Source organism: Kwoniella shivajii, chromosome 5 (genome assembly GCF_035658355.1).
Source record: "Kwoniella shivajii chromosome 5, complete sequence".
NCBI lineage: Eukaryota > Fungi > Basidiomycota > Tremellomycetes > Tremellales > Cryptococcaceae > Kwoniella > Kwoniella shivajii.
Genome location: NC_085912.1, coordinates 473,678 through 495,452, shown reverse-complemented (window position 1 = coordinate 495,452; position 21,775 = coordinate 473,678). Strand labels below are relative to the sequence as shown.

The window sequence follows — 21,775 nt, the reverse complement described above, 5'->3', positions numbered from 1 at the left end:
TTCGTCCAATACGTTCGATTCGTTTGATGAGAGAATCATGAGAAAACCAATGATCGTCTATTTGCGTCGGGTACAATCTATGATCTCCTCATCACTAGTTTCACTAACTACGACATAATGCAATTTCTTCTTTTTGGGCGAAAGTGATGTCCTCTTTGATTTTGTTGATTTCTCCACCTGTTTACTATTGATATTCAAGGAACCCGACTGAGATATAATTGGGAAATCTAAGATCGATTGCGATCGTGATTTTGATTTTGGTTGTGCTGATCCAGTGGGTTCACTTTTACTTGCTCTTGAGGCTCTAGATGCTTTTGCCATTTCGACATCTTTACCAGGCATAAGAGGGGGTGAGATCGTATTCGCTCTACTTGAGCTTCCCAATACTGGGATAGGTGACGCTAGCGGAGAAGTGATTACGTTCTTTACACGTCGATGTGATGGCTTGAGAATAGGAGTATCATCGATATGTCGATCAAATAGAGGTTGATGATTTTTACTTCCTCTTCTTGATCTGACAGGAACTTTCTTGGGTGTTTCATCATCTGTTGAAGAACACAAGTCTATGGGTTGGTGAATTGCACCTTTGTTGATGGCAGGAGACATTAGCGCTGAAGGAGATGATTTCGACTTTGAGAATACCCGTTTACTGATTGGCCATTTCTTCGGTGATGAAGGTCTTTTAGGAGAAGTGGGCCTTGGTAGGTGTTCATTATTATCGGAAGAGGGGGAAGATGGTTTTGGTGAATTCGTTCTTTTCGATTTAGGTCTAGGTCTACCTTTTGTCGACCTCGATTTTGTGGGAGTAGGTGATCCTCCTCTTGAAGGTGATGAAGTATCTAGTAAGCTTGATAGACTTGATGTTGGGCATGGTCTGGATTTTGACTTTTTACCTTGATTCTGATCAGGCAAATTAGACAATGAGGGTGATCTTCCAGGAGCAGGAGATGTGAACGATTTTGATCTAGGTCTGGGTGGAAGATATTCAATCGGTTCCTCTTCTTCCTCCTCCACTGCCTCCTGTAAACGTGATAGTGTTTGAGTATTAACTCGTTGTATCGATCCAGCATAGAACGCATCGAAAACAGATGTGTTTATGGAGTTCACATCGACAGCTTTCCCTTTACCTTTTTTGGGTGGAGGTTTTAATAATGTCTTAGTCTTCTTAGGTGACTTGTTTTTCGGCTTGAAAGCTTTTTCTTCTTCCCAGAATTTGATCAAATCGGGCCAAGCCTCTCTAACAAGATACTCAGACATCCAAACTCGGATTTCATCCCTAGCTCTGTTAAGATTCCCATTTCCAGTGGCTTGAGTAGCCATTGGCAAATCATCATCTTCTATCGACTTTTCTCTCAAACTCAGATTTTTCCTCGTATTGTCGGAAAGATAGGCTGGATCAGATCTTGTACCTTGCATGACACCGTGACATCGTTTAACATAATTTTCATGTTTGAACGATATTCGGTATTCGTTCATTTCAGGATTCGTCGGATCGACCCGAATTGAATGTATCTTGGACACGTGATCAGGTATTTGATCATCATTAGTAGACTGAGACGGTTGTCGTTGTGACGAAGAAGTTGTTTTGAGGACGGATGGAGAAGATGATGGAGCTGATTGTGAGAAGAAAGAAGTGATCATAGTGGAAGAAGAAGCTTTTGAAGTTCCAACAGATTGATGTATAAGAGGTATATCCTGTTTTTCACCAGATCTAACGGTTTGTCTAGCCTCATTCATTATTTCAGCTCCGAAGACACCGACAGATTCACCTGCGAATTTCTTGACAACAATATCTTTCGTTCCCCATTCGAAATATTTTTCACAGGCGATAGCCAATCCTTCCATATCGCCCCGACCTGCATTTCTCGCTTTACCCCTCGTTCTACTTGATTCCCCTTGTCCAAATCCAGGCCAACCTTGTACTGGGTCATGAGCAGGACTTGTACATGGGTTCAAATAAGCGTCCAAAGTGAATGAAGGGAACACGGCTTCAGGTGATAGGGCAGAAAGTTTATTGGCACGATCAGGATACCTTCTACCGATCTGTTTCGACGAATTAGTTTTCAGTTCTTCGACAATTCGTTCGTGGATCGATGGAAGACTCGAATCAAATCGTTGTCGATCGGAATTATATTTCTTGAGGAAGTCTGATAAGCCTGCGTTCGCAAGACCAAAGGAGATAGTTGGACCTAGCAGACTTCGTCAGGACGAGGTTGTCCAAGAAGAGCGTTGGTGTCATGGAAAGAAAAAACTTACCGATGCTTGGTAATCCTTCCGTGACATAGTCTCCTCCACCTAATAATGCTATTAGTACCATAGCCATCCTGCAATCTTCTTCTGTAACAAGATTGGTTCCATCCTTTTTCGTCCATAGATCTTTGATAGCAGAAGACCGATATACTTCGTAATTTCGCATGTCGCCTCGAGCCGAGTTATTAGTGGTAGAGGAGGCTTGTGCGCCCGACAGTGTGGGAGAGTTACTAGAAACATCACGATCACGTTAGTTGTTCGACGCCTATCGGTGAGTCAAGGTCACAGTCAACTCACTTTCTCAATAGGCAGGTCGCACCAAATAACAAAGCATCTACATCATCTGATAGAACAGCATCTATCTTGCCTTGTCTATTCATCACCGCCAATTCTGCCTCTGCTTCACCCGGAGCCTGTAAGATTAGACGATCAGCAAATCGAGGGCGAGCATAAAATGACCATGATGGTCACAGGAAACACTCACATTCCACCACTCCAGTCCACAGACGTCTAATAATGCCTTGAATTGCTTACTCTTGTAGTCCGCGGTGCCAAATTGACCCGCAACATTTTGGTTTCTTTTCTGATTAGGTTTATGCGGCCCATCTAAGGACATTGAACGTATCACATCAACTTCATTCTCTCATCATTCAACTTGGAAGGACTGATAATGTTTACAGAAAGTTGCACTCACCAAACACGAAAACAGGTAATACAGGTTGTTGCAATAAAGCAGTAATCTTGAAAAAGATAGTTCTTAAAAAAGGATTTTCACCATAATGAGTGACTTGAGCATGGAAGATCCAGATTGAAGCATCTATACCAACTGTAAATGCTCTCAAGCCATTATGATTGGTTTGGAAGGCTTCTCTTGACAATGCTGAGAGTGAAGTCCGTGCTGCTGCAGGTCGAAGGAGCTATAAAACCGATTGTTCACAGAAAAAACGTAAACAAACATTTCTAAAAGTCTGAATTGGAATGATATACTTACGTCCCATAGACCTGGCACTCCCATGTTTACCTCCCTACCTCACAATCAGTAGGTTTCCCTCGTATCAAGAAATGTGCTTCCAAGAAAGCTTAGCACTGTGTGAAGCTGATCAAGGTAAAATTGGGATGAAGTGCAACATCGATAAATCAATCAACAACAACATCCTGTCTTATATACTTTTGTTATGACCGTGCCTTGGACATGTTGTTAAGACCACGTGGTTTCCTTTAGGCGTTGATTGATCACGTGACATGTCCCAATTTCATGTCGGCTTAGCTTCAAAAGTTGAATTTGAACATTCTTTATGAACAGCAAAATCATGTTTTTACCTCTTCTATCTTCAAACAAGATAATCAGAACCCAATAGTACCTTCAAAAACATATATATATCACCAATAGTTTGAGACGCAGATATGGCGACAACATCACAACCCTCGAGAAAATCGCAAAAGCGTAAATCTGATGCCGCCGATTTGATCTCGAAAGAAGTTCAGGTGGTAGTCGAAGAACCTTCAACATCTGCTGGTCCAGCATTTGGTAAGTAGTTGCATTCGCTTCAAGCTCGTCGATAGCATTATGAGGAAAACCAAGCTAACCTTCCCATATTATAGTGAATTTTCCTTCTGTCAAACCATCTCGAGCGACTCCATTCACGATTTATACTCGAGATACAGGATCAACGTCTGATTTAACAAAACAACATACTATCATAGCTGGAGAGACTGAAGATGTGGAATATTTCAGTACTAACAGAGATCATAACCTGAATACTGAAGGTTCTGATTGCCAGTGAGTACAATTCACTCCTCCTTGTTAGCGGCTCAAAAACGCCGTGGAGAATACCAAAGGATATATGGATTTATTTCCTTTCCTCTGTCAATGAGTAAGGTAACTTACGAATACCATCATAGGTACTTACCAGCCATATATGATCCTGCAACATCCACCGTCCATATTCACCCTTCTGCACCCCTTTATCTTCTTACTCATGGAGTAAAACGCCTTCGAGAATCAATCAACGCCCATACCGCATCAGATCTTAAAGCACAATACAAAGCTCAACGAAATGATCTTGGTGAAACATTCGGTACCAGAAAAGCGAAAACTCAAATTAAAGCTGAAGAAAGGAATAAAGTCGATGTATCTGCTATGGAAGGTGTTAAAGGTCACTTGATGGATAGTATTCCTGAATTACAGGCGGATAGTGGTAAGTTGATCTATGCCAATCCTGACTTCAATCGATGGAGTATATGAACTGACAATGTGACGTTTATCAGGCCCTGTCGAAGCATCCGAACTTATCCCAACACCAAACCTCACGACTTCCGACTCAACAGAAGTGTATCCTCGTGATTCCCTCATTTCACCTTCTGAATGGTCATCTATCGACGTATCCCATTTACTCCGTGCGACCGAAGATGATGAACGCAGAAAACTCTTACCGTGGAAAGGAAAATCATATTGGATCAATGGCAAAATGAGAGTCATCATCAATCTCTCAGATAAAGCTGCTAGAAAAACCCAAATGTGAGTCCTTATTTTGTTATAGCTCCACGTTCATCGAGACCCGAAAGATCTTCTTCATGGACGATAGATACCCTTGCTGACCGAATTACGAAATAGGCGATACCTGTATTACCTCTCTACCTTGCGACAACTTTTCGAATTCGCTCCAAGATTATCCAAAACACCACCAGCAGAATTATCATCCAAATTCCCCGGTGTCCCTCGTCAGTTATTAGATGGAGTGATAAATCGATTTTCAGAGATACAAGGTAAAAAAAGAGTGGTAACTGAAAAGATGAAAACTAAACTTCAAGCTTGGATATGTGTTCTGTATCTGATTCTAGATGGATTCAATATCGAAGTTGGGAAAGTGGCAGGTGATTTGAAGATAGACGTTGGAAAGTGAGTGATTACATGCGTTGCATTCTTCATGATCAGAAGTTGTGATTGACCAAGTTCTTGTTCTTTCCATCGCAGGATTACGACAATGTACAAATCACTTGGATGTACAGTCAACTTAGCTACTCCTGCCGAAAGGGAGAAACAAGGTTTATCAATGGCCGATGCTGGTGCTCAAAGAAAAGCCGTATTGGTGGCTCCTGTAGTATTCCCCAAGACGAAGAGGAGAGGACCTGCTAAGCGATAGGCAGGCTTCGCTTAACGAAAAGTTCGTGCCCTTTTGCAATATAATTGCGATCAAGACGAGATTGATATTAAACGTTAATTTCATTACATGAACATCTATATCCCTATGTATAGCACCTATCGTTCGATCACTTTCACCAATGGGTATACTATAATACAATGATCGGACAGATAATATTCAGTGATCTAATACGCGGCTGCGGCTGCACTTCTGACCAGTTGCACACCACCCAAATGAGGTAAACAAATCTTGAAAGACTTCTTTCCATCCACTGAACGAATACCAACCATTCCACCATGTACGAGGTGATGTGCGATAGTAGGGTTGACCAAAATGAGTCTTCTTGAACTAGAATCTGCGGTTTTGTCAGATGGCTTAGGAGCTGCGGAATTTACCCTTTCACTTGGGATTGATCGAGGTGAGGGAGTAATCATTGGTCGAGCAAACCCTTGGAAAGGGTTGGGAAGAGGAGAGGCCGAAGTTGAATGAGCTCTAATATGTCTCTTGACTGTTTGCGGTCGAGATTCTTCTTTCGGCGTTGAAGGAGATGAAGAAGGGAGGATGAAGTATCCGTAAGATACCTGAGACATTGAATATGCTCTTCGATGTGCCAAGTGACTTCTATTATATCATCACAGCAATCAGTTTATGTACATACTCATCTTTTGACTGAGGTGATAGCCATGGGGGAAACATACTGTGGCTTATAATGGATGAATTGCGGTTTAGCTGTGGCGAGTTCTTCATATGGACTAGTCGACTAAACGTTTACCCATGAAAAGATCAGACTGATTATCCCCTCTGCATACATACAATGTGGAAAGCGAAGGTCCTGCGCACTCACTCTAGCTTTTGGAATTTCCAAACCGATATCTCTCAATTTACAAGCTACTTTATCCTCTTCTTCTGATCGCTCTACTTTAACCTTTGGATAAGGAGAAAATCTACTGAGCGATGATGTAGATCTCGATCTCGATCGTGATGACGAGGTAGATGAATAGGAGGGAGTGGGAGAAGGGGATGTATAGCACCTATAGCTTTTTGAGGGTGTCAAAGAGATCGAAGATGAGATTTGAGTAGAAGTAGTCATTCCGAATATCGTAAGGAAAGGGATTGATCGTTAGGATCGATTTGGGTATCTCGTTGGAATTGTTTGGTGTAAGGCTATGGAAGGAGATTTTGTTCAAATTGGGTGGGAATACCTTACTACTTATAGACGTAGGATATTGTTAACACTTCAGTCAACGATCAATCGATGATCTTTATTATTTCATCTCACTTCAATCAGTATTCAATCAACTCCCCCTTCGTTAACCCGGTGTTGTACTTCTCAAACGTCTTTGTCACTTAATCTTCTCCTCTATCCATGTCTTCTTGTTGAACAATGCAAGAGCTGGCAAAGATCGCACTGACCATGTATCATCTTTTATTGTTAATACATAATCTTGAGTGATCAGTGAATGAAGTGAACATGAGGTATCAGTGAGTATTCGGTCTCTCTTGTTTTTGGTAGTGTCTCATGAATACAGTTTATTGTTCGTGGAAAAGATGAATTGTTATTCAGGAACAGAAAATTTAAGGGTTAACTATAACGACAACAAGAATCTTCGTGGTCTGCTTCGGAAATTGTACGATGGTCACGCCGAGCGGAAGGGATGAGAGGAGAAAGAGGAGATAGCTCCTATGATCCATGTGTAAAGCTGGGTGGGGCCTGTATCGGAGATCCAAAAGAGTGGAAGAGGGTCACAGAAACCCTGAATAAACAATACGCTTGATTCATCATCGAGGAGCAGGAGGAATGTCAGAGCTATGTATCATGTCCTGCTCTTCAATAATATCGTAGCTGGAAAGCCTGTATTGTTCGTTGAAGGTCACCGTCAGATATTAGATGTAGAAAAGGGTAAGAGCGACGTGAAAGAGAGAAAAAAGGAATACTGTCTGTCATGCATCTTTACTTGCACAATGGCAGGAAGCAAAGAGATGGGGTGAGAGGACAAGGAGTACCACAACAACAATAACAACAACAACGATGAACAAAAGACAAACAAACGGACAATAAAAAGACGATCGCCTTTGGCTCCGGTTTGGGATACATAGGCACCGGGTCTGAAAGCTTACGGAGTTTCGTCAGATGTCCGAAGGTATAAGAGGGTGGATGAATTAAATTACCGAAATATTTGCTTCAGCAGCGTTTGTTGTATCAATAGTTGATAATTTCGAAGGAGTACAAAGTTTAACACTTATCACTTTGTAACTCATACACAAATTTACCGCTTGGAAAGTCTTGCATGAACATTCGCTGATCGATACCTACTCGGAAGACCTATAACCTCCAAAATGTCGGACGAAGCCCCCCAACAATCAACTTCCAGATTGGACAATGCCGGAACACTGTTACAATCCGTGTCAACCTCCATGACTCATGAGAAGATCACCATAGTAAGTGAAAGCTGCTCAAAATTGCATGACGAATATTCCCAGCTATTGTCTCTCGAGACGCTTGTCCCCTCCGGATTAATGTAAAAGTCGGTTTTAACTGGTTGACCATAGTTACCCGGACACGAACCGGATTATACAGCTTGCACATTCTGTCTGTGGCAAGAGGATCATACACTAGGTAATGCATTGAGGTGGATCATAATGAAAGAGTGAGTGAATTGATGTCAAAGGAAAACAGATCCATGGGAGAAAGAAAGAGAAAGAAGAGAGCAGTAGGGAGTAAAAGGGTGACGCTAAAACGTAGAGTGAGAGGAAGAGACGATTGAAGAAATTGCTGGCAGGGAAGCGAATGTGCATTCTCAAAGCGGGCTCGAAGCTAATTCGTCTTCTCATAGCCCCGACGTAGAATTTTGCGGTTATACAGCTCCTCATCCCTCGGAACCTAAAATACACCTACGTATCCAAATGTACGGTAAGTGCTGTACTTGAATTCGGAATATCCAGATCAAGCCATCATGATACATGCTGACCTAATCATACAGACAACCTCTCAGCGGTAGATTGTCTTCGTAAAGCTTTGGCAAATCTCCGAGATCTATTCAAAACAGTGGAAAAGTCTTATAATGCAAGCCTAAAGTGCGTTCGAGTGTTTCGCCCATCCTTTTTTTATCCATCTCATTTACTGTAACGATCATCTTGGCTAATTATCGTCACTGCAGGAACGACAATTACATCAAAGAAGATGACATAGATGTCAGAGCAGCAGTAGATGAGACTTTGAGACAGAGAGGATTTGGTGTGGAAGGGGATGCAGAGCAAATGGATATATCATAATGATAAGAAGCGATCATGGTAGTGTGGTCTTCGGACATGGTAATGTACATTATAGTCAACTTTTAGGTTATCCCTTATGCATTTCACCCGCATTTTGCGTCTGAATGCATCTCTCGGAAATGTGAGGTCAGACTGTATCCAATTCGCAGTCCTCTCATCCCACCTGAGATACTCAGTTAGGAGAACGGCATAGCTACTTTTCGAAGTCCGACTTCGACTAGTCGCGGAGATTACTATGCCTTTCCCCGAAAGACAATGAGGAAAGTCAAAACAAAGTTCGTTTTTCGATTAGTTCTACTGGTGCTGCATCACCAGACGTTTGGTCATAAAACATGCAGACATTGTGATATCCTCATGTCGATATATACCTAAATTGATACAAAAGCAATCGTGCATGATTCAGGCTCACAACAGGACTGATAATTCGTCATATCAGTGGAGGACATGTCCATACCGTAATACCGTATATCCGGGATCCAAGGCTTCTTTCCGGTGACGTCTGAGCGGACGAGACGATTATACACCCTGCTAATATTATATTCTCTTCACTTATCTTCATTCCCATCTCTCGACATAAACCCAGGATCTTCGTTCTATTCTCAGTCCCTGTTAGCTTCATACACTCAGTCGAGAAGTAGCTTCCAATCTGTCGCGTCATGGCTCCGTCAAGATTCGGAGCTTCGAAATATCGGAACTCGTTGCCCCACATTCCACCTAGAGAAGAGTTTTACCGTTCGCAATTACCTCCATTCTCAGCATCTCAATCTAACTCCAGTACCACCACGACTTTCAGCTCAGAAATCAAGACCAACAGAGAATGGATTGTGATCCTTACAGCGAACGGTGACCTATCCTATAGGGGCTATACGGGAGATGCTGGTGTAGAGAAAGTCGGAAAAGGTGGTGGAGTCGGTGATTGGGATTTAAGTAGACTAGAAGACAATGTGATAGCAGTCGGTGGACTGGATGGAAGTGTCAGTCATACCCTCCCGATCGCCCCTGTAGATATGATCCAGACACGTTGTCTGAAAGCTTATCTTTTGTAACGTAGATTGGTGTATACTCTTTGCCGGTACTATCATCCACTCCCTCCCCTTTGACTGTTCTGCACACCATACCACCAACATCTCAATCACCTATAACGAACCTGATTTTACATCCTACAACACCTAATATCGTCCTTGCTTCCACTCTTACAAATCCACTGGCGATATACGACGTGTCATCCCCTTCTACATCACCTCTAATCACTCTCAACGCCTCAGAACCGAAAGGATTGTGGTCAATCGCATGGTCATCAAATGGTCGATTGATAGGAGTGATAGGTAAATCAGGTATTTTATCAATATATGATCCAAGACTGAGTAAAGATCCAATCAAGACGAAAAACCTCTCGTTCTCTATGCAAGCGTTAAAACCCAGTAAAATAACCTGGGTAGGACAGGATATCTTCCTTACTTCCTACTCGAAACCAAGAAACAGACAATATTCATTATTGATCATCACTAAAGACGGAATAGAAACGAAGTTCACTGAGACTTTGGATACCTCGCCTGGGATCTTGATCCCTTTGGTAGACGAAGAAAGGAAGATTGTATACATGGCAGGAAGAGGTGATATGTTTTTACGTCAAATCGAATTATCTGGACCAATAGGATACCAAGAGACACCTCATCCCTTACCGTTCCCTCTATCGTCAGGCTCAATGGCACTGAAAAACCAAACAGAATTAGATGTTATGAATGCTGAAATAGCTAGGGTAATCTTACCGGTCGTGGATAAAGATGGTGATGCACTCTTACCGTTGGGAATCAGAGTCCCAAGAAGGCAGTTGATCGATTATCACGAGGATTTGTATCCAGATGTCCAGGGAACTGGTGAGTGATCCGTTTATTTTCCTGAGAGGAGCCCAATTGGCGGGCCGTCGGTCGTATTTTAGTCGCGCAATGATAGGGTAGCTTAACGAGGAGTACAGTGAATCATTCGTAAAATTTATACAGAGATCGACAGCTGAAGAGGGGAGAAAGCCAGGACGAGCGGGAGCTTGAAAGTGATTTTCGACAATGAGCTGACCCATTATGACAGTCCCGGAACAAAACGCGGAACAGTGGTTTAGAGGAGATGACCAGAGTCCCCTGTCAGTGACTTTGGATCCAGCTAGGCGGAACACTTGGGAAGGGAGGATTGAAGAATACAAAAAGCAAAGAGGAAACCTATCTATACCCTCAGCCACTTCCGTGATGGCTCCCGAGGTGACTGTTCGTTCGAGCGTAGCTGCCTCTGCTGTCACAGCAAATTCTGGGTCCGCCGAGACAGCATCAAATACCACTCCGCCAAGCAACGTAACTCTGGATTCGTCGGTAGCAAAAGATGCTATTTCTAAATCATCATCGCCATCGTCGACAGAATCAAAGCCAAAAATTACTATCAACCCTAAATTGCCTTTACTACAGGACAACGAAACGTATTCTTCGACGAGCTATAAGTCTCGTATTGTTGCGGACTACCTAGCTGTTGAGTTTGAGAAGCACAAGGGAAGTGACGAGAAGGGGCCATTAATGGTAGGATTACAGGGTCCTCAGGGATGCGGTAAGTAATCTGACTGTCTTTGTATGCGTCGGAAGGGTGTAAGCGTAAGACTGATTTATGATGGTTAGGCAAAACGACTCTTTGTTCTGGATTCGTTGAATATCTCAAGAATGAAAAAAGCTTGAAAGCTGCCGTTTTGTCTCTTGATGGTAAATTTCCAATGACTGACCTCTGCAATCATTAGACCTACCGATCAGCTAACTTTGCTTCTCTAGATTTGTATAAAACCCACGAGGGTCTCAAGACTGTGGCTACTCAGCATCCAAAGAACGCTCTGCTCGCCGGTCGAGGTCCGCCCGGAACACATGATACAGAACTTGCGAAATCCGTCATTGGACAGGTGATGCATATCAACGATTCTACTGGAGAGTCGGTGAAACTTCCAGTGTTCGATAAGAGTCTCTGTGGCGGAGAAGGAGACCGTTCTCAAGATACTGTCAGTGTGTCAGGTCCTATCGATGTATTCATACTGGAAGGATGGTCAATGGGATTTGCTCCCCTATCAAAGACGTCTTTGGAAACAGCATATTCCAATCCCGTACCCGCCTCCCCAGCAACTTCCGACACGTATTTCACTAAGCATCCTTTATCTTCTCTACAAACAGTAAACGAATACTTATCGTCTTTCTCAGAAGCCTTATACTCTAACTTTAAAGCCTTCGTCCAAGTGGAACCTTTATCGTATGACTACGTGTTTGATTGGAGATTACAGCAGGAACGTGCCATGAAAGAGAAGAATGGGGGGAAAGGGATGACAGATGAACAAGTCCATAAATTCGTGGAAAGATATATGCCTGGATATGAATTGTGGAAAGAAGGAATTTGGAATCAAGGCACAGGATGGGCCGGAAGAGGGCTCAAGCTTGTATTTGGAAGCGAGAGGGAAGTATTAAACGTTTCTCAACCCCGTTCTTCTGAAACTACTAGTACCAAAGTAGACGAGAAGGAAGAGAAGGAAAAGAAGGAAGAGAAGGTAAAAGAGTCAGAAAAAGGTGACATCCAGCTCGTGAAGGTCGACAAGATAGCCGAAGAGAAAGTGATACAAACTGGAGAAAAAGATTTAGCTGTTAAGGTTGAAATACCACCGAAGAGTGAGGTATCGCCATTCCCTCCTCCAGCCCTATCTTCGACTACTTCATCGAAAGAATTTTCCCAACCTACCAAGGAAGCAACACCACCCGCCAAGGAACGATACAACCCCAATTGGTCTCGTAAATTCTTAGCTGGAAAAGCCCCTCTGATCCCTACATATGACTCTCTTCCTGCTCTATCTTCATTGCATCAAGACTCTAAGACTTTGAAAGCGAATGCACGCGTCGCGTTTTTCCCTATCCAAGGCACAGGTGGGAGGCTGAATGTTCACCCGTTGAGCAAGAAAGGACGTTTGAGCGTTGGTGGGGAAGGATACCTAACAGGCGGAGTAGAGATATCGGATTTCGATGTGGAATTAGGGGGCGATCGGGTTGCAGTCGCTGGAGAAGACGGAGTCGTGAGACTATGGAACGTTGGGGAGCAAGGTGTGCAGGGTGTAGGACCGGAACCCGAACAGGTGTTAAAAGGTATGTCGCGCTTGCACACACATCCTGGTACGGGGATCTGACACTATTGCAGGTAAAGGTATCGATAAAATCACACAAATAGCCTTCCATTCTACTGCTGAAAATCTGCTAGTGGGATTAACGAATGACTTTGGGCAATCCTCCATACGGTTCTGGGATTTAGCGATAGGTGAAGAAGCGAGCGTAGTGGCTATACCCGTTCAAGGAGTACGTTGTGTTTTTGGTCCGGTCCCACTCGAACGGTGTCGAACTGATTTTTCAAATTAGGTGTTCAACTTCACCTTTTCTCCTGATGGCGAGAGAGTAGCTATCGCAGCCAAAGATAATCGCATACTTGTACTTGATCCGCGAAATCCTTCCAAACTAATATCAGGTAAGGCTTATGACAGTCCACGATCCTTCCAGACCGCCTGGATAGATCGTAGCCACCTCGTTACAATAGGCTTTTCAAGAGGGTCCCAACGGAAAATCAACTTGTATCATCTACCATCAGCAGGTGATATAGAGACTCTCTATTCCATCACGATCGACGTATCGCCATCTGTCTTATTCCCCGCATACGATCCAGATACTTCCATCTTGTACGTTTGGGGTAAGGGGGAGAGAGTAGTACAGGCATACGAAGTAAATCTAGAACATAAAGAACCGATTAGCAAGTTACCAAGTTATACTGCTGGTTCACCACAGCTTGGTTTAGTGTTCTTGCCAAAAAGAACAGTAGATGTGAAGAAAGTGGAAATCGCGAAATGTTTAAGATTGACGGCTAAAACGATGGAAGTAGTCTCATTTTCCATACCAAGGAATAAGGTGCGTCATTGATATGATCGCACAATCCGTGATAAAACTTATAGGATATGAAGCTGACAGACACTTGATGATCTTAGCCCGAGTTCTTCCAGGATGATATTTACGTCCCCACTTTGGATGTAGAAAGCTATGCGAATACCGCTCAGGAATGGCTCAACGGTCAGAATAAGGCTGTTCCGACGGTCGAGCTTCGACCGGAAGGCATGGAAGCGCGTGAGTACCAACCACTTCTTCCACTTACTTATCTCATTTTGTCATACTGAATGTGGACCTGATCATCTCCAATAGTTTCTCAAGCCCCAAAAATAGACTCAGCAGCCAAGAAGAAGTTTGTCCCCGCAGCTAATGTGATGTCTGAAGAAGAGAAGAAAAAACAGGAAATGGATGCTTTATTCGCCAAAGCTAAGATGGATGAGAGTAGTGATGAAGAAATAGAACAAAAAGGATTAGCGGCGCCGGATGACGATTGGTAGCTCTGCTCGAGGGTCGCAATTAGAAGTTGTATGGATGCATTGAAGTATTTCACAAACATCGTTACATCGAAACGACACTACTCTCGCAGACTGATTTACCAGTTTGACATAACTCTCGCAGTTCGGGATAACATTGAATTTGTGGTGTATCCCCAAACCATTCATCTCAGTCAGAAACATTCACCTCCCAAGCAGACTCCAGACACAACGGCAGGAAGATCAGCACGTAAAGCTTCACCACTGGCGGACAAACGTCTTTTCTACATGCAAGCGATATATGTCAGGTTCTTCTTCGAATCTCAACTGATCGCACTACCTTTCAGAGTGGAATTGAGATATTGCTGGGTCTTGTCAGAACACTGCACCCGCGTACTTCCATGGGATCGATCGGACTGTACATGTCTATCTGCCTGCAGAGAAACGTGACTCAATATTCACGCTGTGTTTCTCAGCCATACCTCGAAGTAGAACTTGCGCCAACAGTTAAAGTCAGCTGAAACCCTTTTTGCAAACTGTTATAGCCATATTCTTCTGCAAAAGAGTGTGTCACATAGTTGATTTACGTATAAATATTGTGCAAACCGAACCAGATCTATTTCAATACCACACAGTTCTCTTTCTTCGAGATGTGAGCGAAGAAATGAACAAGATGGGAAAGTGCAATCTTACACGAGACAATGGGAAGCTTTTTACTCATGGGATGTACACGTAAGCTCTCGCTTAGGGCAGCAAAGGAGCGATTTCTATGCGATTGGGTCGTTCCAAAGTCTCATTCTTCACAGCATGACGTTGACCCATCCTTGGACGGCCGATCAAGGGGGATGATAATCAACTGCTAACGTTTAAGATTTAGAGTTCGATCAAAGGTGATACATGTGGGCACGAATCAACTTGAAAGGAGTTCTTGCTTTTAGAACGACTACTTAGCCATAGATTTTCTGTTCGTATCTCCTTCAAACTACCTGAATTTTCAGAATTATGTAGAGTCGATCTGTACCGATCATCCCGAATAAAGGGTGTCCCATCAACCTCCATTGTCGATACACTACTTTGGAAATGTATATGGTGTCGGTCCATTCATCTATCTCTCTTTTGTTCAGTGACGTAGATGTCGCTCGTAATAATATCTGGAGTGTATATAAATGCGATGGATCCTACCTGTGGCTTCTTTATCTTCACAACGATTACAACTTTCGAAACTTAACAAGATGTCAGAATACGTGAGTCAGACATTCAACTAGGGTGGGCATACATGCAGTATCAGCAGTACTGATAAAAGCTATGATTGAAGCAATTCGTCCTTTACTTGATCAAAGCGAATAAAGAAGCCGCTTTCCGTCAAGCGTTTGAAAATCATAACAGTAAGGTATTCACCATACATATCCCCCGGATACAAGCTCACCAATGTGTCGGCTCTGTGTAGGAGGCCCCAGATCCACCATTACTGTCCATTCGGCCACATCTGCCCCTGCCAAACTAGGTGCTGATCCCCAAACCGATGCACTGGCTGTGATCAAAACCAATACGCCTCTTTCAGGTGCCCAAGTCGATGACCTCTTTGACGCTATCCAAAGCGCCGCTAGAGATCTCGGAGGGTCTAGTGAGTGAAAGACATATTTGAAATTTCAGGGCATGTGTTCTGTACATGCAGAATATACAGCTGATGGTGGGCCGATCCTGATAGTGTGCCCTGTCAGAGACCAGCGGGGTCAGTCGGTCGATCCTAACCAAAGCAAGTGGTCCAAATTCAAAAAGAAGCTTCATAAGTGAAGAGGCGAAGATGTCCAGGCTTTTTGAGACATTGTAGCGAAAGGACTAGGCTGCGGCGGAGAAATAGATTCGAGCATGAAAATGAACGTCAATCATGCATTATATACTTGAACAACCACAATACAAGATCGTGACAACTAAGTTACTGATAGCACAACCGCTAAACTACTATAATTATACTTTTCCAGCTCATAGCGTGAAATCCCTTCCGAGGTTGGTTGACCCCCAATATCCTCCACAACACCCCATTATTCCAGAAAACTCTTTCTTCAAACATCTTACTCCGCAATTGGACAATGGTCGTAGTAACCATCGACGTTGTTACCCCACCAGGTAGGGAAAGCAATGGCTGCACCGCCTGCCCCGAACACGGCGAACGAAAGGATGAAAAGAGCAGTCAAACTAGCACCATCGAAAGCACCGGTAATAAGGTATGAGTAATCTCTGAAGAATCGGGGCTTGTAGTTTCGGAGGTAGAACTGAGTGAAGAAACCAGCGATGAGTTGCGAGAAAATGACACAGGTTTGAGATTGATTGTAAGGAATGTAACCGGCGTATTGGATGAATTGAGGGAAATTGAGATCGTCCGTAGCAAATCCTCTAATTTTGGGGACAAACTAAAAATAAAATTGTTAGTAACCGCTGTGGAAAACCGAATGAGATTCCACTTACTCGAACGAAGATTCTGTGACAAACGACCAGAGCGGCACCAATAGCAATACCAACAGGTACCATTGCGTATGTCTCTCCGGACTTGTAAAGGTATTTGGCCATGGCCCATGAAGCGGCACTATCGAGGTGAATTGTTAGCTGATGGTAACCGCAATAGAGAGAGAAAGTTTGAACATACTTGGTATTGTAACTCTGAAGAGTGGCTCCTGACCAAGAGGCAGAACCGTTACTGTTGACGAGAACGTCGGCGTTGTTGCTGACGATTGAGATCATCACGACGTAACTTATAGCACCTCCGAAGACGGTACCCCATAATTGGGTAAGGAACATGACCCTTGGTGGGATTTTGACTGGTGATATAGTCAGAAATGCCACAGTCAGATTTTGGGATCCAGAAATACTCACGGTACTCTCCCATTTTAAGATCGTTGGAAAGTTGGACACAATTGGCAATGACGGTATGAGACCATGCGGCGAAGTACATGTTTCCTACTGGTTTACCGGGGATCATCAAACCAGCACTACAGAGCAAGTCAAGCATATCAGCATCATTAAGAACATATTTGGTGTCAGCTCTCGGAAGCCAAACTCACATCATCTTACTCAAGTTGTTTGTGGCGATACCATTTCCGTATCGAGAGTAGAGGATGGTACTCTGAAGATATTATCAGCGGACAGAAAAGGAGCGATTGAACGCTGGACACTCACCAATGGTGCAATGAAAGATCCCAAACAAAGAGAGATGATGTAAGCCCAAACAGGGAGAGTGATGTGTTCCTTGACGACGACGACGATACCCAAAATGAATGCGATGAAGACGATGCTTGCATACCAATACCATGGAACCTCTGTGTAATTCTTGACCATGTGTTCGTGATGTTTGTCATCGTATCGTCCTTCCTTGGCGGACTTGTATGTCTTTCTGATGTCTTTGCCCCAGAAGACGAAGACGTGCATGACCAAAGCGCCAATGGCAGCATTTGCCATAAACATGGCGTAAGCGAATGTACCAGTAAGTCGGGGAGGACCGTATTCGGCCAAGGCGGCTGGATCGAGGACACCGGCCTTGAAGACCTTGGCGATAGGATACGCTGTGCCATCTTCAGCTCGAAGTCGAGTAGACATAAATGGTTGTGACTTGGCATTCCAGCCGTTACCGTAATAGATACCGAGCATTACAAGCATACAAGTGAAAAGACCGATAGCAGAGTTCATTTGCAGTACCAACGGCAGAGAAGTGTTGAAAGATGTGATCTGCGATTTTGTCAGTATACTGCGAACGCTACCGGCAAAGATGATAGGCTACTCACATATTGCCAATCGAAGGAAAGACTGAAAAGACCGAGACCCTCGTTGTTCAATGAACCACCAAACAAATTGGTGAGTAAGGCAGCTTTGTCGCCAGTGGCTTTTGATGCAGCGAGACATGGAATCGAAACCGAATTGAGCCAGGGGAACATGTAGGCGGGGAAGAACTCATAGAAGAACATTCCGGTGAAAGCATACCAGAAATATCGGAGAGGCTTTGATCCCCTAACGGTGTTCCAATGAAGTCCTTGAAGGGTTTTGACGGTGGGCAATGTAGACCAGTAGACTGCATCCACGTGCCAAACGGCGATGGGACGGAAGAGCCCGGCAAGACCTAGACCAAATACACCAATCGAGATGACACTCAGAATGACAGTTGTGGCTCCAAGAGGAATGTCGTAGAACAACCTTTGGGCACTGAAAACCTGGATAGCCTCGGCTGCATTCGAAGCAGAGGTGGCGGTGATAGCACACTATATGTTTCATCAGTTTCGAAATACTGCCTAATGGCGGAGATTCTACTCACAATAGAGTGCTCTTTCAAACCCCAAGGCCCGTTGTTGAGGAATTTCATTATCGTAATCCAGACAGGCAGCTTTCCTTCGCCGCCTTTTGCTCTCCATCTAGCTTCAAACTTATCACCTCGAGGTAGACCAAGCGCCCAAGCATTACCGGCAAAGTAAGCGATAAGAACAATGAAGGTACCTTGGATGGTGATTTGAGTGGGTTTATACTGTCATACAAGGTTAGATATGCCGAGCGATCGGAAAAGATAGACTTACAGAATAGATCTGATACATGACAGCTTGAAAAGCAGCAAGTCCAGTTGCCAGAACCATACTTCTGAATGTGACTGCAGGATCGCCATCATCTCTCATTGGCAACAAGTGAGTTGCGGCATCGGTACCGCTGACGATGATAACATCATCATCTTTGTGCAAGCTATCCTGCTCATAATCCAGAGCAGGAGCAGCTGAGATCTCCATATCATGCTGGTGATCTCTCTTCTCGCTCAAGTCTTTCTCATTTTCCAAGTTGTCAGACTCTTGACGTCTAGCGTCCATATGAGCGTTGATAGCGTCATGATCGGGGACATTATAGGCGTGCCCATCTATGGCGTTAATGGGAGCAGTGATGAGTGTGTCGGCGACGGGGGCTGGCATCTTGTCGATGCGTCGTAATTTCACGATAGCAAGTGGGTTAACATAACACAGATATCTGTCTTGAGGATGATTCTCATTATATATTTGGTCCTTTATCGGTTCTGTAGCGGTTTGTCCTCTCCGTTTCGCTTGAACCCTGCTTATCGCGATAACCAACTGTGGAGCCAAACGACCTGACGATGTACTAGACTGTCTTCAGATAAGAAGGCTGCAAAGTACCCATGCGTGGTTGATCAGCAGCATGTGGAACCATTAACCCATGTGTGTTCAAAAATACCCTCAATACGACAGAAATAGCGTCTTATCTTGCGGGGTTTCGTATGGACTGACGGCATGACCAGGCAATAAAGGAGCTTTTTGCACCTGGATTGGAATCCTCCTCGCCCGCCTCCAAGCATTGAAAAAGGGTAAAAAGAGCCAGGTTCTTGTGAAAGTCTCCCTGGCTCAATTCACATTTCTTATCTTAGGTTCCACAAGGTCATTCCTAGCGTCAAAAACCTCCCGAATGGATCGGCGCCGCACTTCTAAAGCAAAAATCCAGCGCATTGTGTTCTCCTGACGGTGGCGCTCAGCTTTAGGCCATGTGGTACCATATCGGAGCCACTAGCTTATCACATCATCCATGTACGAAAATAGCTCTCAATGCGAGAATATTAGATCCCAGCTATCTGGTTTCTCGTTACCTTGTGTGGCAAATCTTACGACATACAATCATTCAGTGATTTTCGTGCTTTCCGGATTGCCACAGGCACCACGCAGCCCATATGGAAACGCTGCTTGGACCCTTAATATCGGTGCTTGGCAGATCGTTTTGGCTCCGCTCATTTTTGTTGCCGTAAACTCAAGCGAAGAAGTCACCGACCGGACACATTTCATCCAGGCTGGCAAGGATCAATCATAAATCAGAACGCTGGTTTTTGGCGCCACACGCGCCTAGAGCAACTGATATGAACCAAACACCCGCAGTCAAAGTAAACGGAACTGTCTTGTGATTTGCAGGAGACATGATCGCAGGAGACCAGCTTTTACATTGCTCGCGTTCTCATTGGCTCACAAGTTTTTGTTCACCGTTAAAGGGTCTGAGAAATAGATACCGCTTCTAGCAGCCCGTTGGATGAGCGGTGCCGCCGAGGGCGACATTGTTCATTTTTGAACCGCATGCAGGCCACAATAGACTTGGCGAGCACGTCTTTTAGCGTGACTTTACTCCGCCAAATGAACGAGACCGAGATGGATGTTAGTTCGGTGGACTCGCGTGTGCACAACTGCAACTGTCTTGGCAAGAAGACATTGAAGATAACACCCAGCTTAAACCCGCCGACACGGATTTCCGGAACGCAAGTATTCTTTTGTGCTCCAATCTGCCAACGAACGATTTTGCGGAGTCACGCTAAGGCGACGGCAGACAATGAAAAACGTCCGCATGGTGATCCAGAGTCATATCTTGGCAGCGATAAGACAGGATGCGCCATATGGTGAAACCGTCGTTTTCGACGGTAAAAAGATACCCGGGAAGCACGTTATCATTGACCACTCGGCGTTGGAAATCAGAGCACTAGTAACCAGTCCTCTGATTGGTTTGAGAACTTGGTCTTGTCTCGTTGGTGTCATGTGAGGAATCGAATATCAACGGTTGATGCCGGATAAGAGTTCGGCAATTTGTTCAGAATTTAACATCGGTACTATGCGGTGATGTCTTACTTATTTTTATTTCAGGAATATGTCGATCTATTTTCACCTCGACGGCATTTGTTCCTGAGCTAATACGATCGTCTTGTCAAGATTTTCCCGCGAGACTCTTTCGTAAACTTCGTAATCTGGGTGATATCATTCCACGGACCCTTTGATTGGTCAAGACGTTTCTGTCATGTATAAAACCCAGATGCATTGGAACAGGAGGCGCACATGGAACGTATCCATGTAAGTTGGCGTTAGTCGCTTAAAATTCTGGCTGTGCCGCTTGTATAGTACGCGTTATCTTCGATATGTACAGAACTGAGGAAAAGCTGCAGACAAGGCCTTAATGGATTGGTGAGGGGGATCACCAGAGTTGCACGGTCGCTCATCTTCTTCCAGTTTTGACCCATTCCAATCGACTTGATATTTTGACGCGAGGCATATATGTGTTGTCTGTTATTGCATCACTGCAATGCTTGACCTGACACACTATAAAACCACACAACCTCAGAGTATGGCGTGAGGTTCCACGTATCTTGAACAGTCAATCGGCATGGAGAGGATTCAACTAAGAGCAGGTATTTAGACCGAGATCATCAGGCTTAGTGAAACCAAACAATAAATCAGTAATTTTTTTGATTGATACACAGAGACGCACGGCCTCTGTTCTTACGTACTTCGCCTACAAGTTCTCAAGGGAGTAGTCGTGATTAAGTGGTGCTGATCTCTGTGTCCCATTTTCTCTTCCCTCAATCATCGTTTGGAAATGTCATACGTGACATTGCCCTTTTCGCGCATGAGCTTAATTGTCATCGTCACAGCTCGCCAAAGTCCCATTTTTTTTCTTATACCACACAAGGTGTAAACTCGCAATGTTCTACCGCTCAAGTCCAGCTAATACCGAAATTACAATGTGTCACTGATTTTGTTACAGTTCCGCTGCTATCACTTTTAGGGTCATCGAGACTATGCGGCACAAACTCCTTATGTGAAGCTTGCTCTTCAAAGGCCATTTGGTAAATCAGGTAAGTCAGCTGAGTATTTTGTGAAGAGCTGGAGATGCAAGGTTGGACGTATTGATAATATTATTG

General features: G+C 44.0%; 7 protein-coding genes across 7 annotated transcripts; 4 read left to right on the top strand and 3 right to left on the bottom strand.

Moving 5' to 3' along the window:
* Nucleotides 1-57: 57 nt before the first annotated feature.
* IL334_003937 (uncharacterized protein) lies at nucleotides 58-3,265 on the bottom strand (the record flags this gene model as incomplete). Its single annotated transcript, XM_062935661.1, has 6 exons — nucleotides 58-2,189; nucleotides 2,257-2,480; nucleotides 2,548-2,663; nucleotides 2,735-2,856; nucleotides 2,945-3,167; nucleotides 3,242-3,265. The coding sequence occupies 6 exons, from the start codon at nucleotides 3,263-3,265 to the stop codon at nucleotides 58-60; spliced, it is 2,841 nt and encodes a 946-aa protein (XP_062791712.1).
* A 389-nt stretch (nucleotides 3,266-3,654) lies between these two features.
* Nucleotides 3,655-5,393, top strand: IL334_003936 (uncharacterized protein; the record flags this gene model as incomplete). The annotated part of the gene is made up of 6 exons (XM_062935660.1): nucleotides 3,655-3,778; nucleotides 3,853-4,030; nucleotides 4,153-4,448; nucleotides 4,519-4,768; nucleotides 4,865-5,149; nucleotides 5,225-5,393. The coding sequence occupies 6 exons, from the start codon at nucleotides 3,655-3,657 to the stop codon at nucleotides 5,391-5,393; spliced, it is 1,302 nt and encodes a 433-aa protein (XP_062791711.1).
* Nucleotides 5,394-5,578: 185 nt separating this feature from the next.
* IL334_003935 (uncharacterized protein) lies at nucleotides 5,579-6,483 on the bottom strand (the record flags this gene model as incomplete). The annotated part of the gene is made up of 3 exons (XM_062935659.1): nucleotides 5,579-6,014; nucleotides 6,092-6,153; nucleotides 6,238-6,483. The coding sequence occupies 3 exons, from the start codon at nucleotides 6,481-6,483 to the stop codon at nucleotides 5,579-5,581; spliced, it is 744 nt and encodes a 247-aa protein (XP_062791710.1).
* A 1,247-nt stretch (nucleotides 6,484-7,730) lies between these two features.
* On the top strand, nucleotides 7,731-8,666 carry IL334_003934 (uncharacterized protein; the record flags this gene model as incomplete). Its single annotated transcript, XM_062935658.1, has 5 exons — nucleotides 7,731-7,832; nucleotides 7,944-8,041; nucleotides 8,228-8,304; nucleotides 8,375-8,468; nucleotides 8,552-8,666. 5 exons carry the CDS (start codon nucleotides 7,731-7,733, stop codon nucleotides 8,664-8,666), a joined length of 486 nt encoding a protein of 161 aa, XP_062791709.1.
* Nucleotides 8,667-9,322: 656 nt separating this feature from the next.
* On the top strand, nucleotides 9,323-14,094 carry IL334_003933 (uncharacterized protein; the record flags this gene model as incomplete). The annotated part of the gene is made up of 9 exons (XM_062935657.1): nucleotides 9,323-9,640; nucleotides 9,718-10,543; nucleotides 10,752-11,255; nucleotides 11,324-11,404; nucleotides 11,471-12,814; nucleotides 12,867-13,021; nucleotides 13,082-13,621; nucleotides 13,699-13,834; nucleotides 13,910-14,094. 9 exons carry the CDS (start codon nucleotides 9,323-9,325, stop codon nucleotides 14,092-14,094), a joined length of 4,089 nt encoding a protein of 1,362 aa, XP_062791708.1.
* Nucleotides 14,095-15,236: 1,142 nt separating this feature from the next.
* IL334_003932 (uncharacterized protein) lies at nucleotides 15,237-15,864 on the top strand (the record flags this gene model as incomplete). Its single annotated transcript, XM_062935656.1, has 4 exons — nucleotides 15,237-15,314; nucleotides 15,386-15,455; nucleotides 15,518-15,694; nucleotides 15,779-15,864. 4 exons carry the CDS (start codon nucleotides 15,237-15,239, stop codon nucleotides 15,862-15,864), a joined length of 411 nt encoding a protein of 136 aa, XP_062791707.1.
* A 278-nt stretch (nucleotides 15,865-16,142) lies between these two features.
* IL334_003931 (uncharacterized protein) lies at nucleotides 16,143-19,007 on the bottom strand (the record flags this gene model as incomplete). Its single annotated transcript, XM_062935655.1, has 9 exons — nucleotides 16,143-16,481; nucleotides 16,537-16,654; nucleotides 16,715-16,886; nucleotides 16,942-17,057; nucleotides 17,130-17,191; nucleotides 17,245-17,790; nucleotides 17,847-18,317; nucleotides 18,371-18,577; nucleotides 18,627-19,007. The coding sequence occupies 9 exons, from the start codon at nucleotides 19,005-19,007 to the stop codon at nucleotides 16,143-16,145; spliced, it is 2,412 nt and encodes an 803-aa protein (XP_062791706.1).
* Between the last annotated feature and the right edge of the window lie 2,768 nt (nucleotides 19,008-21,775).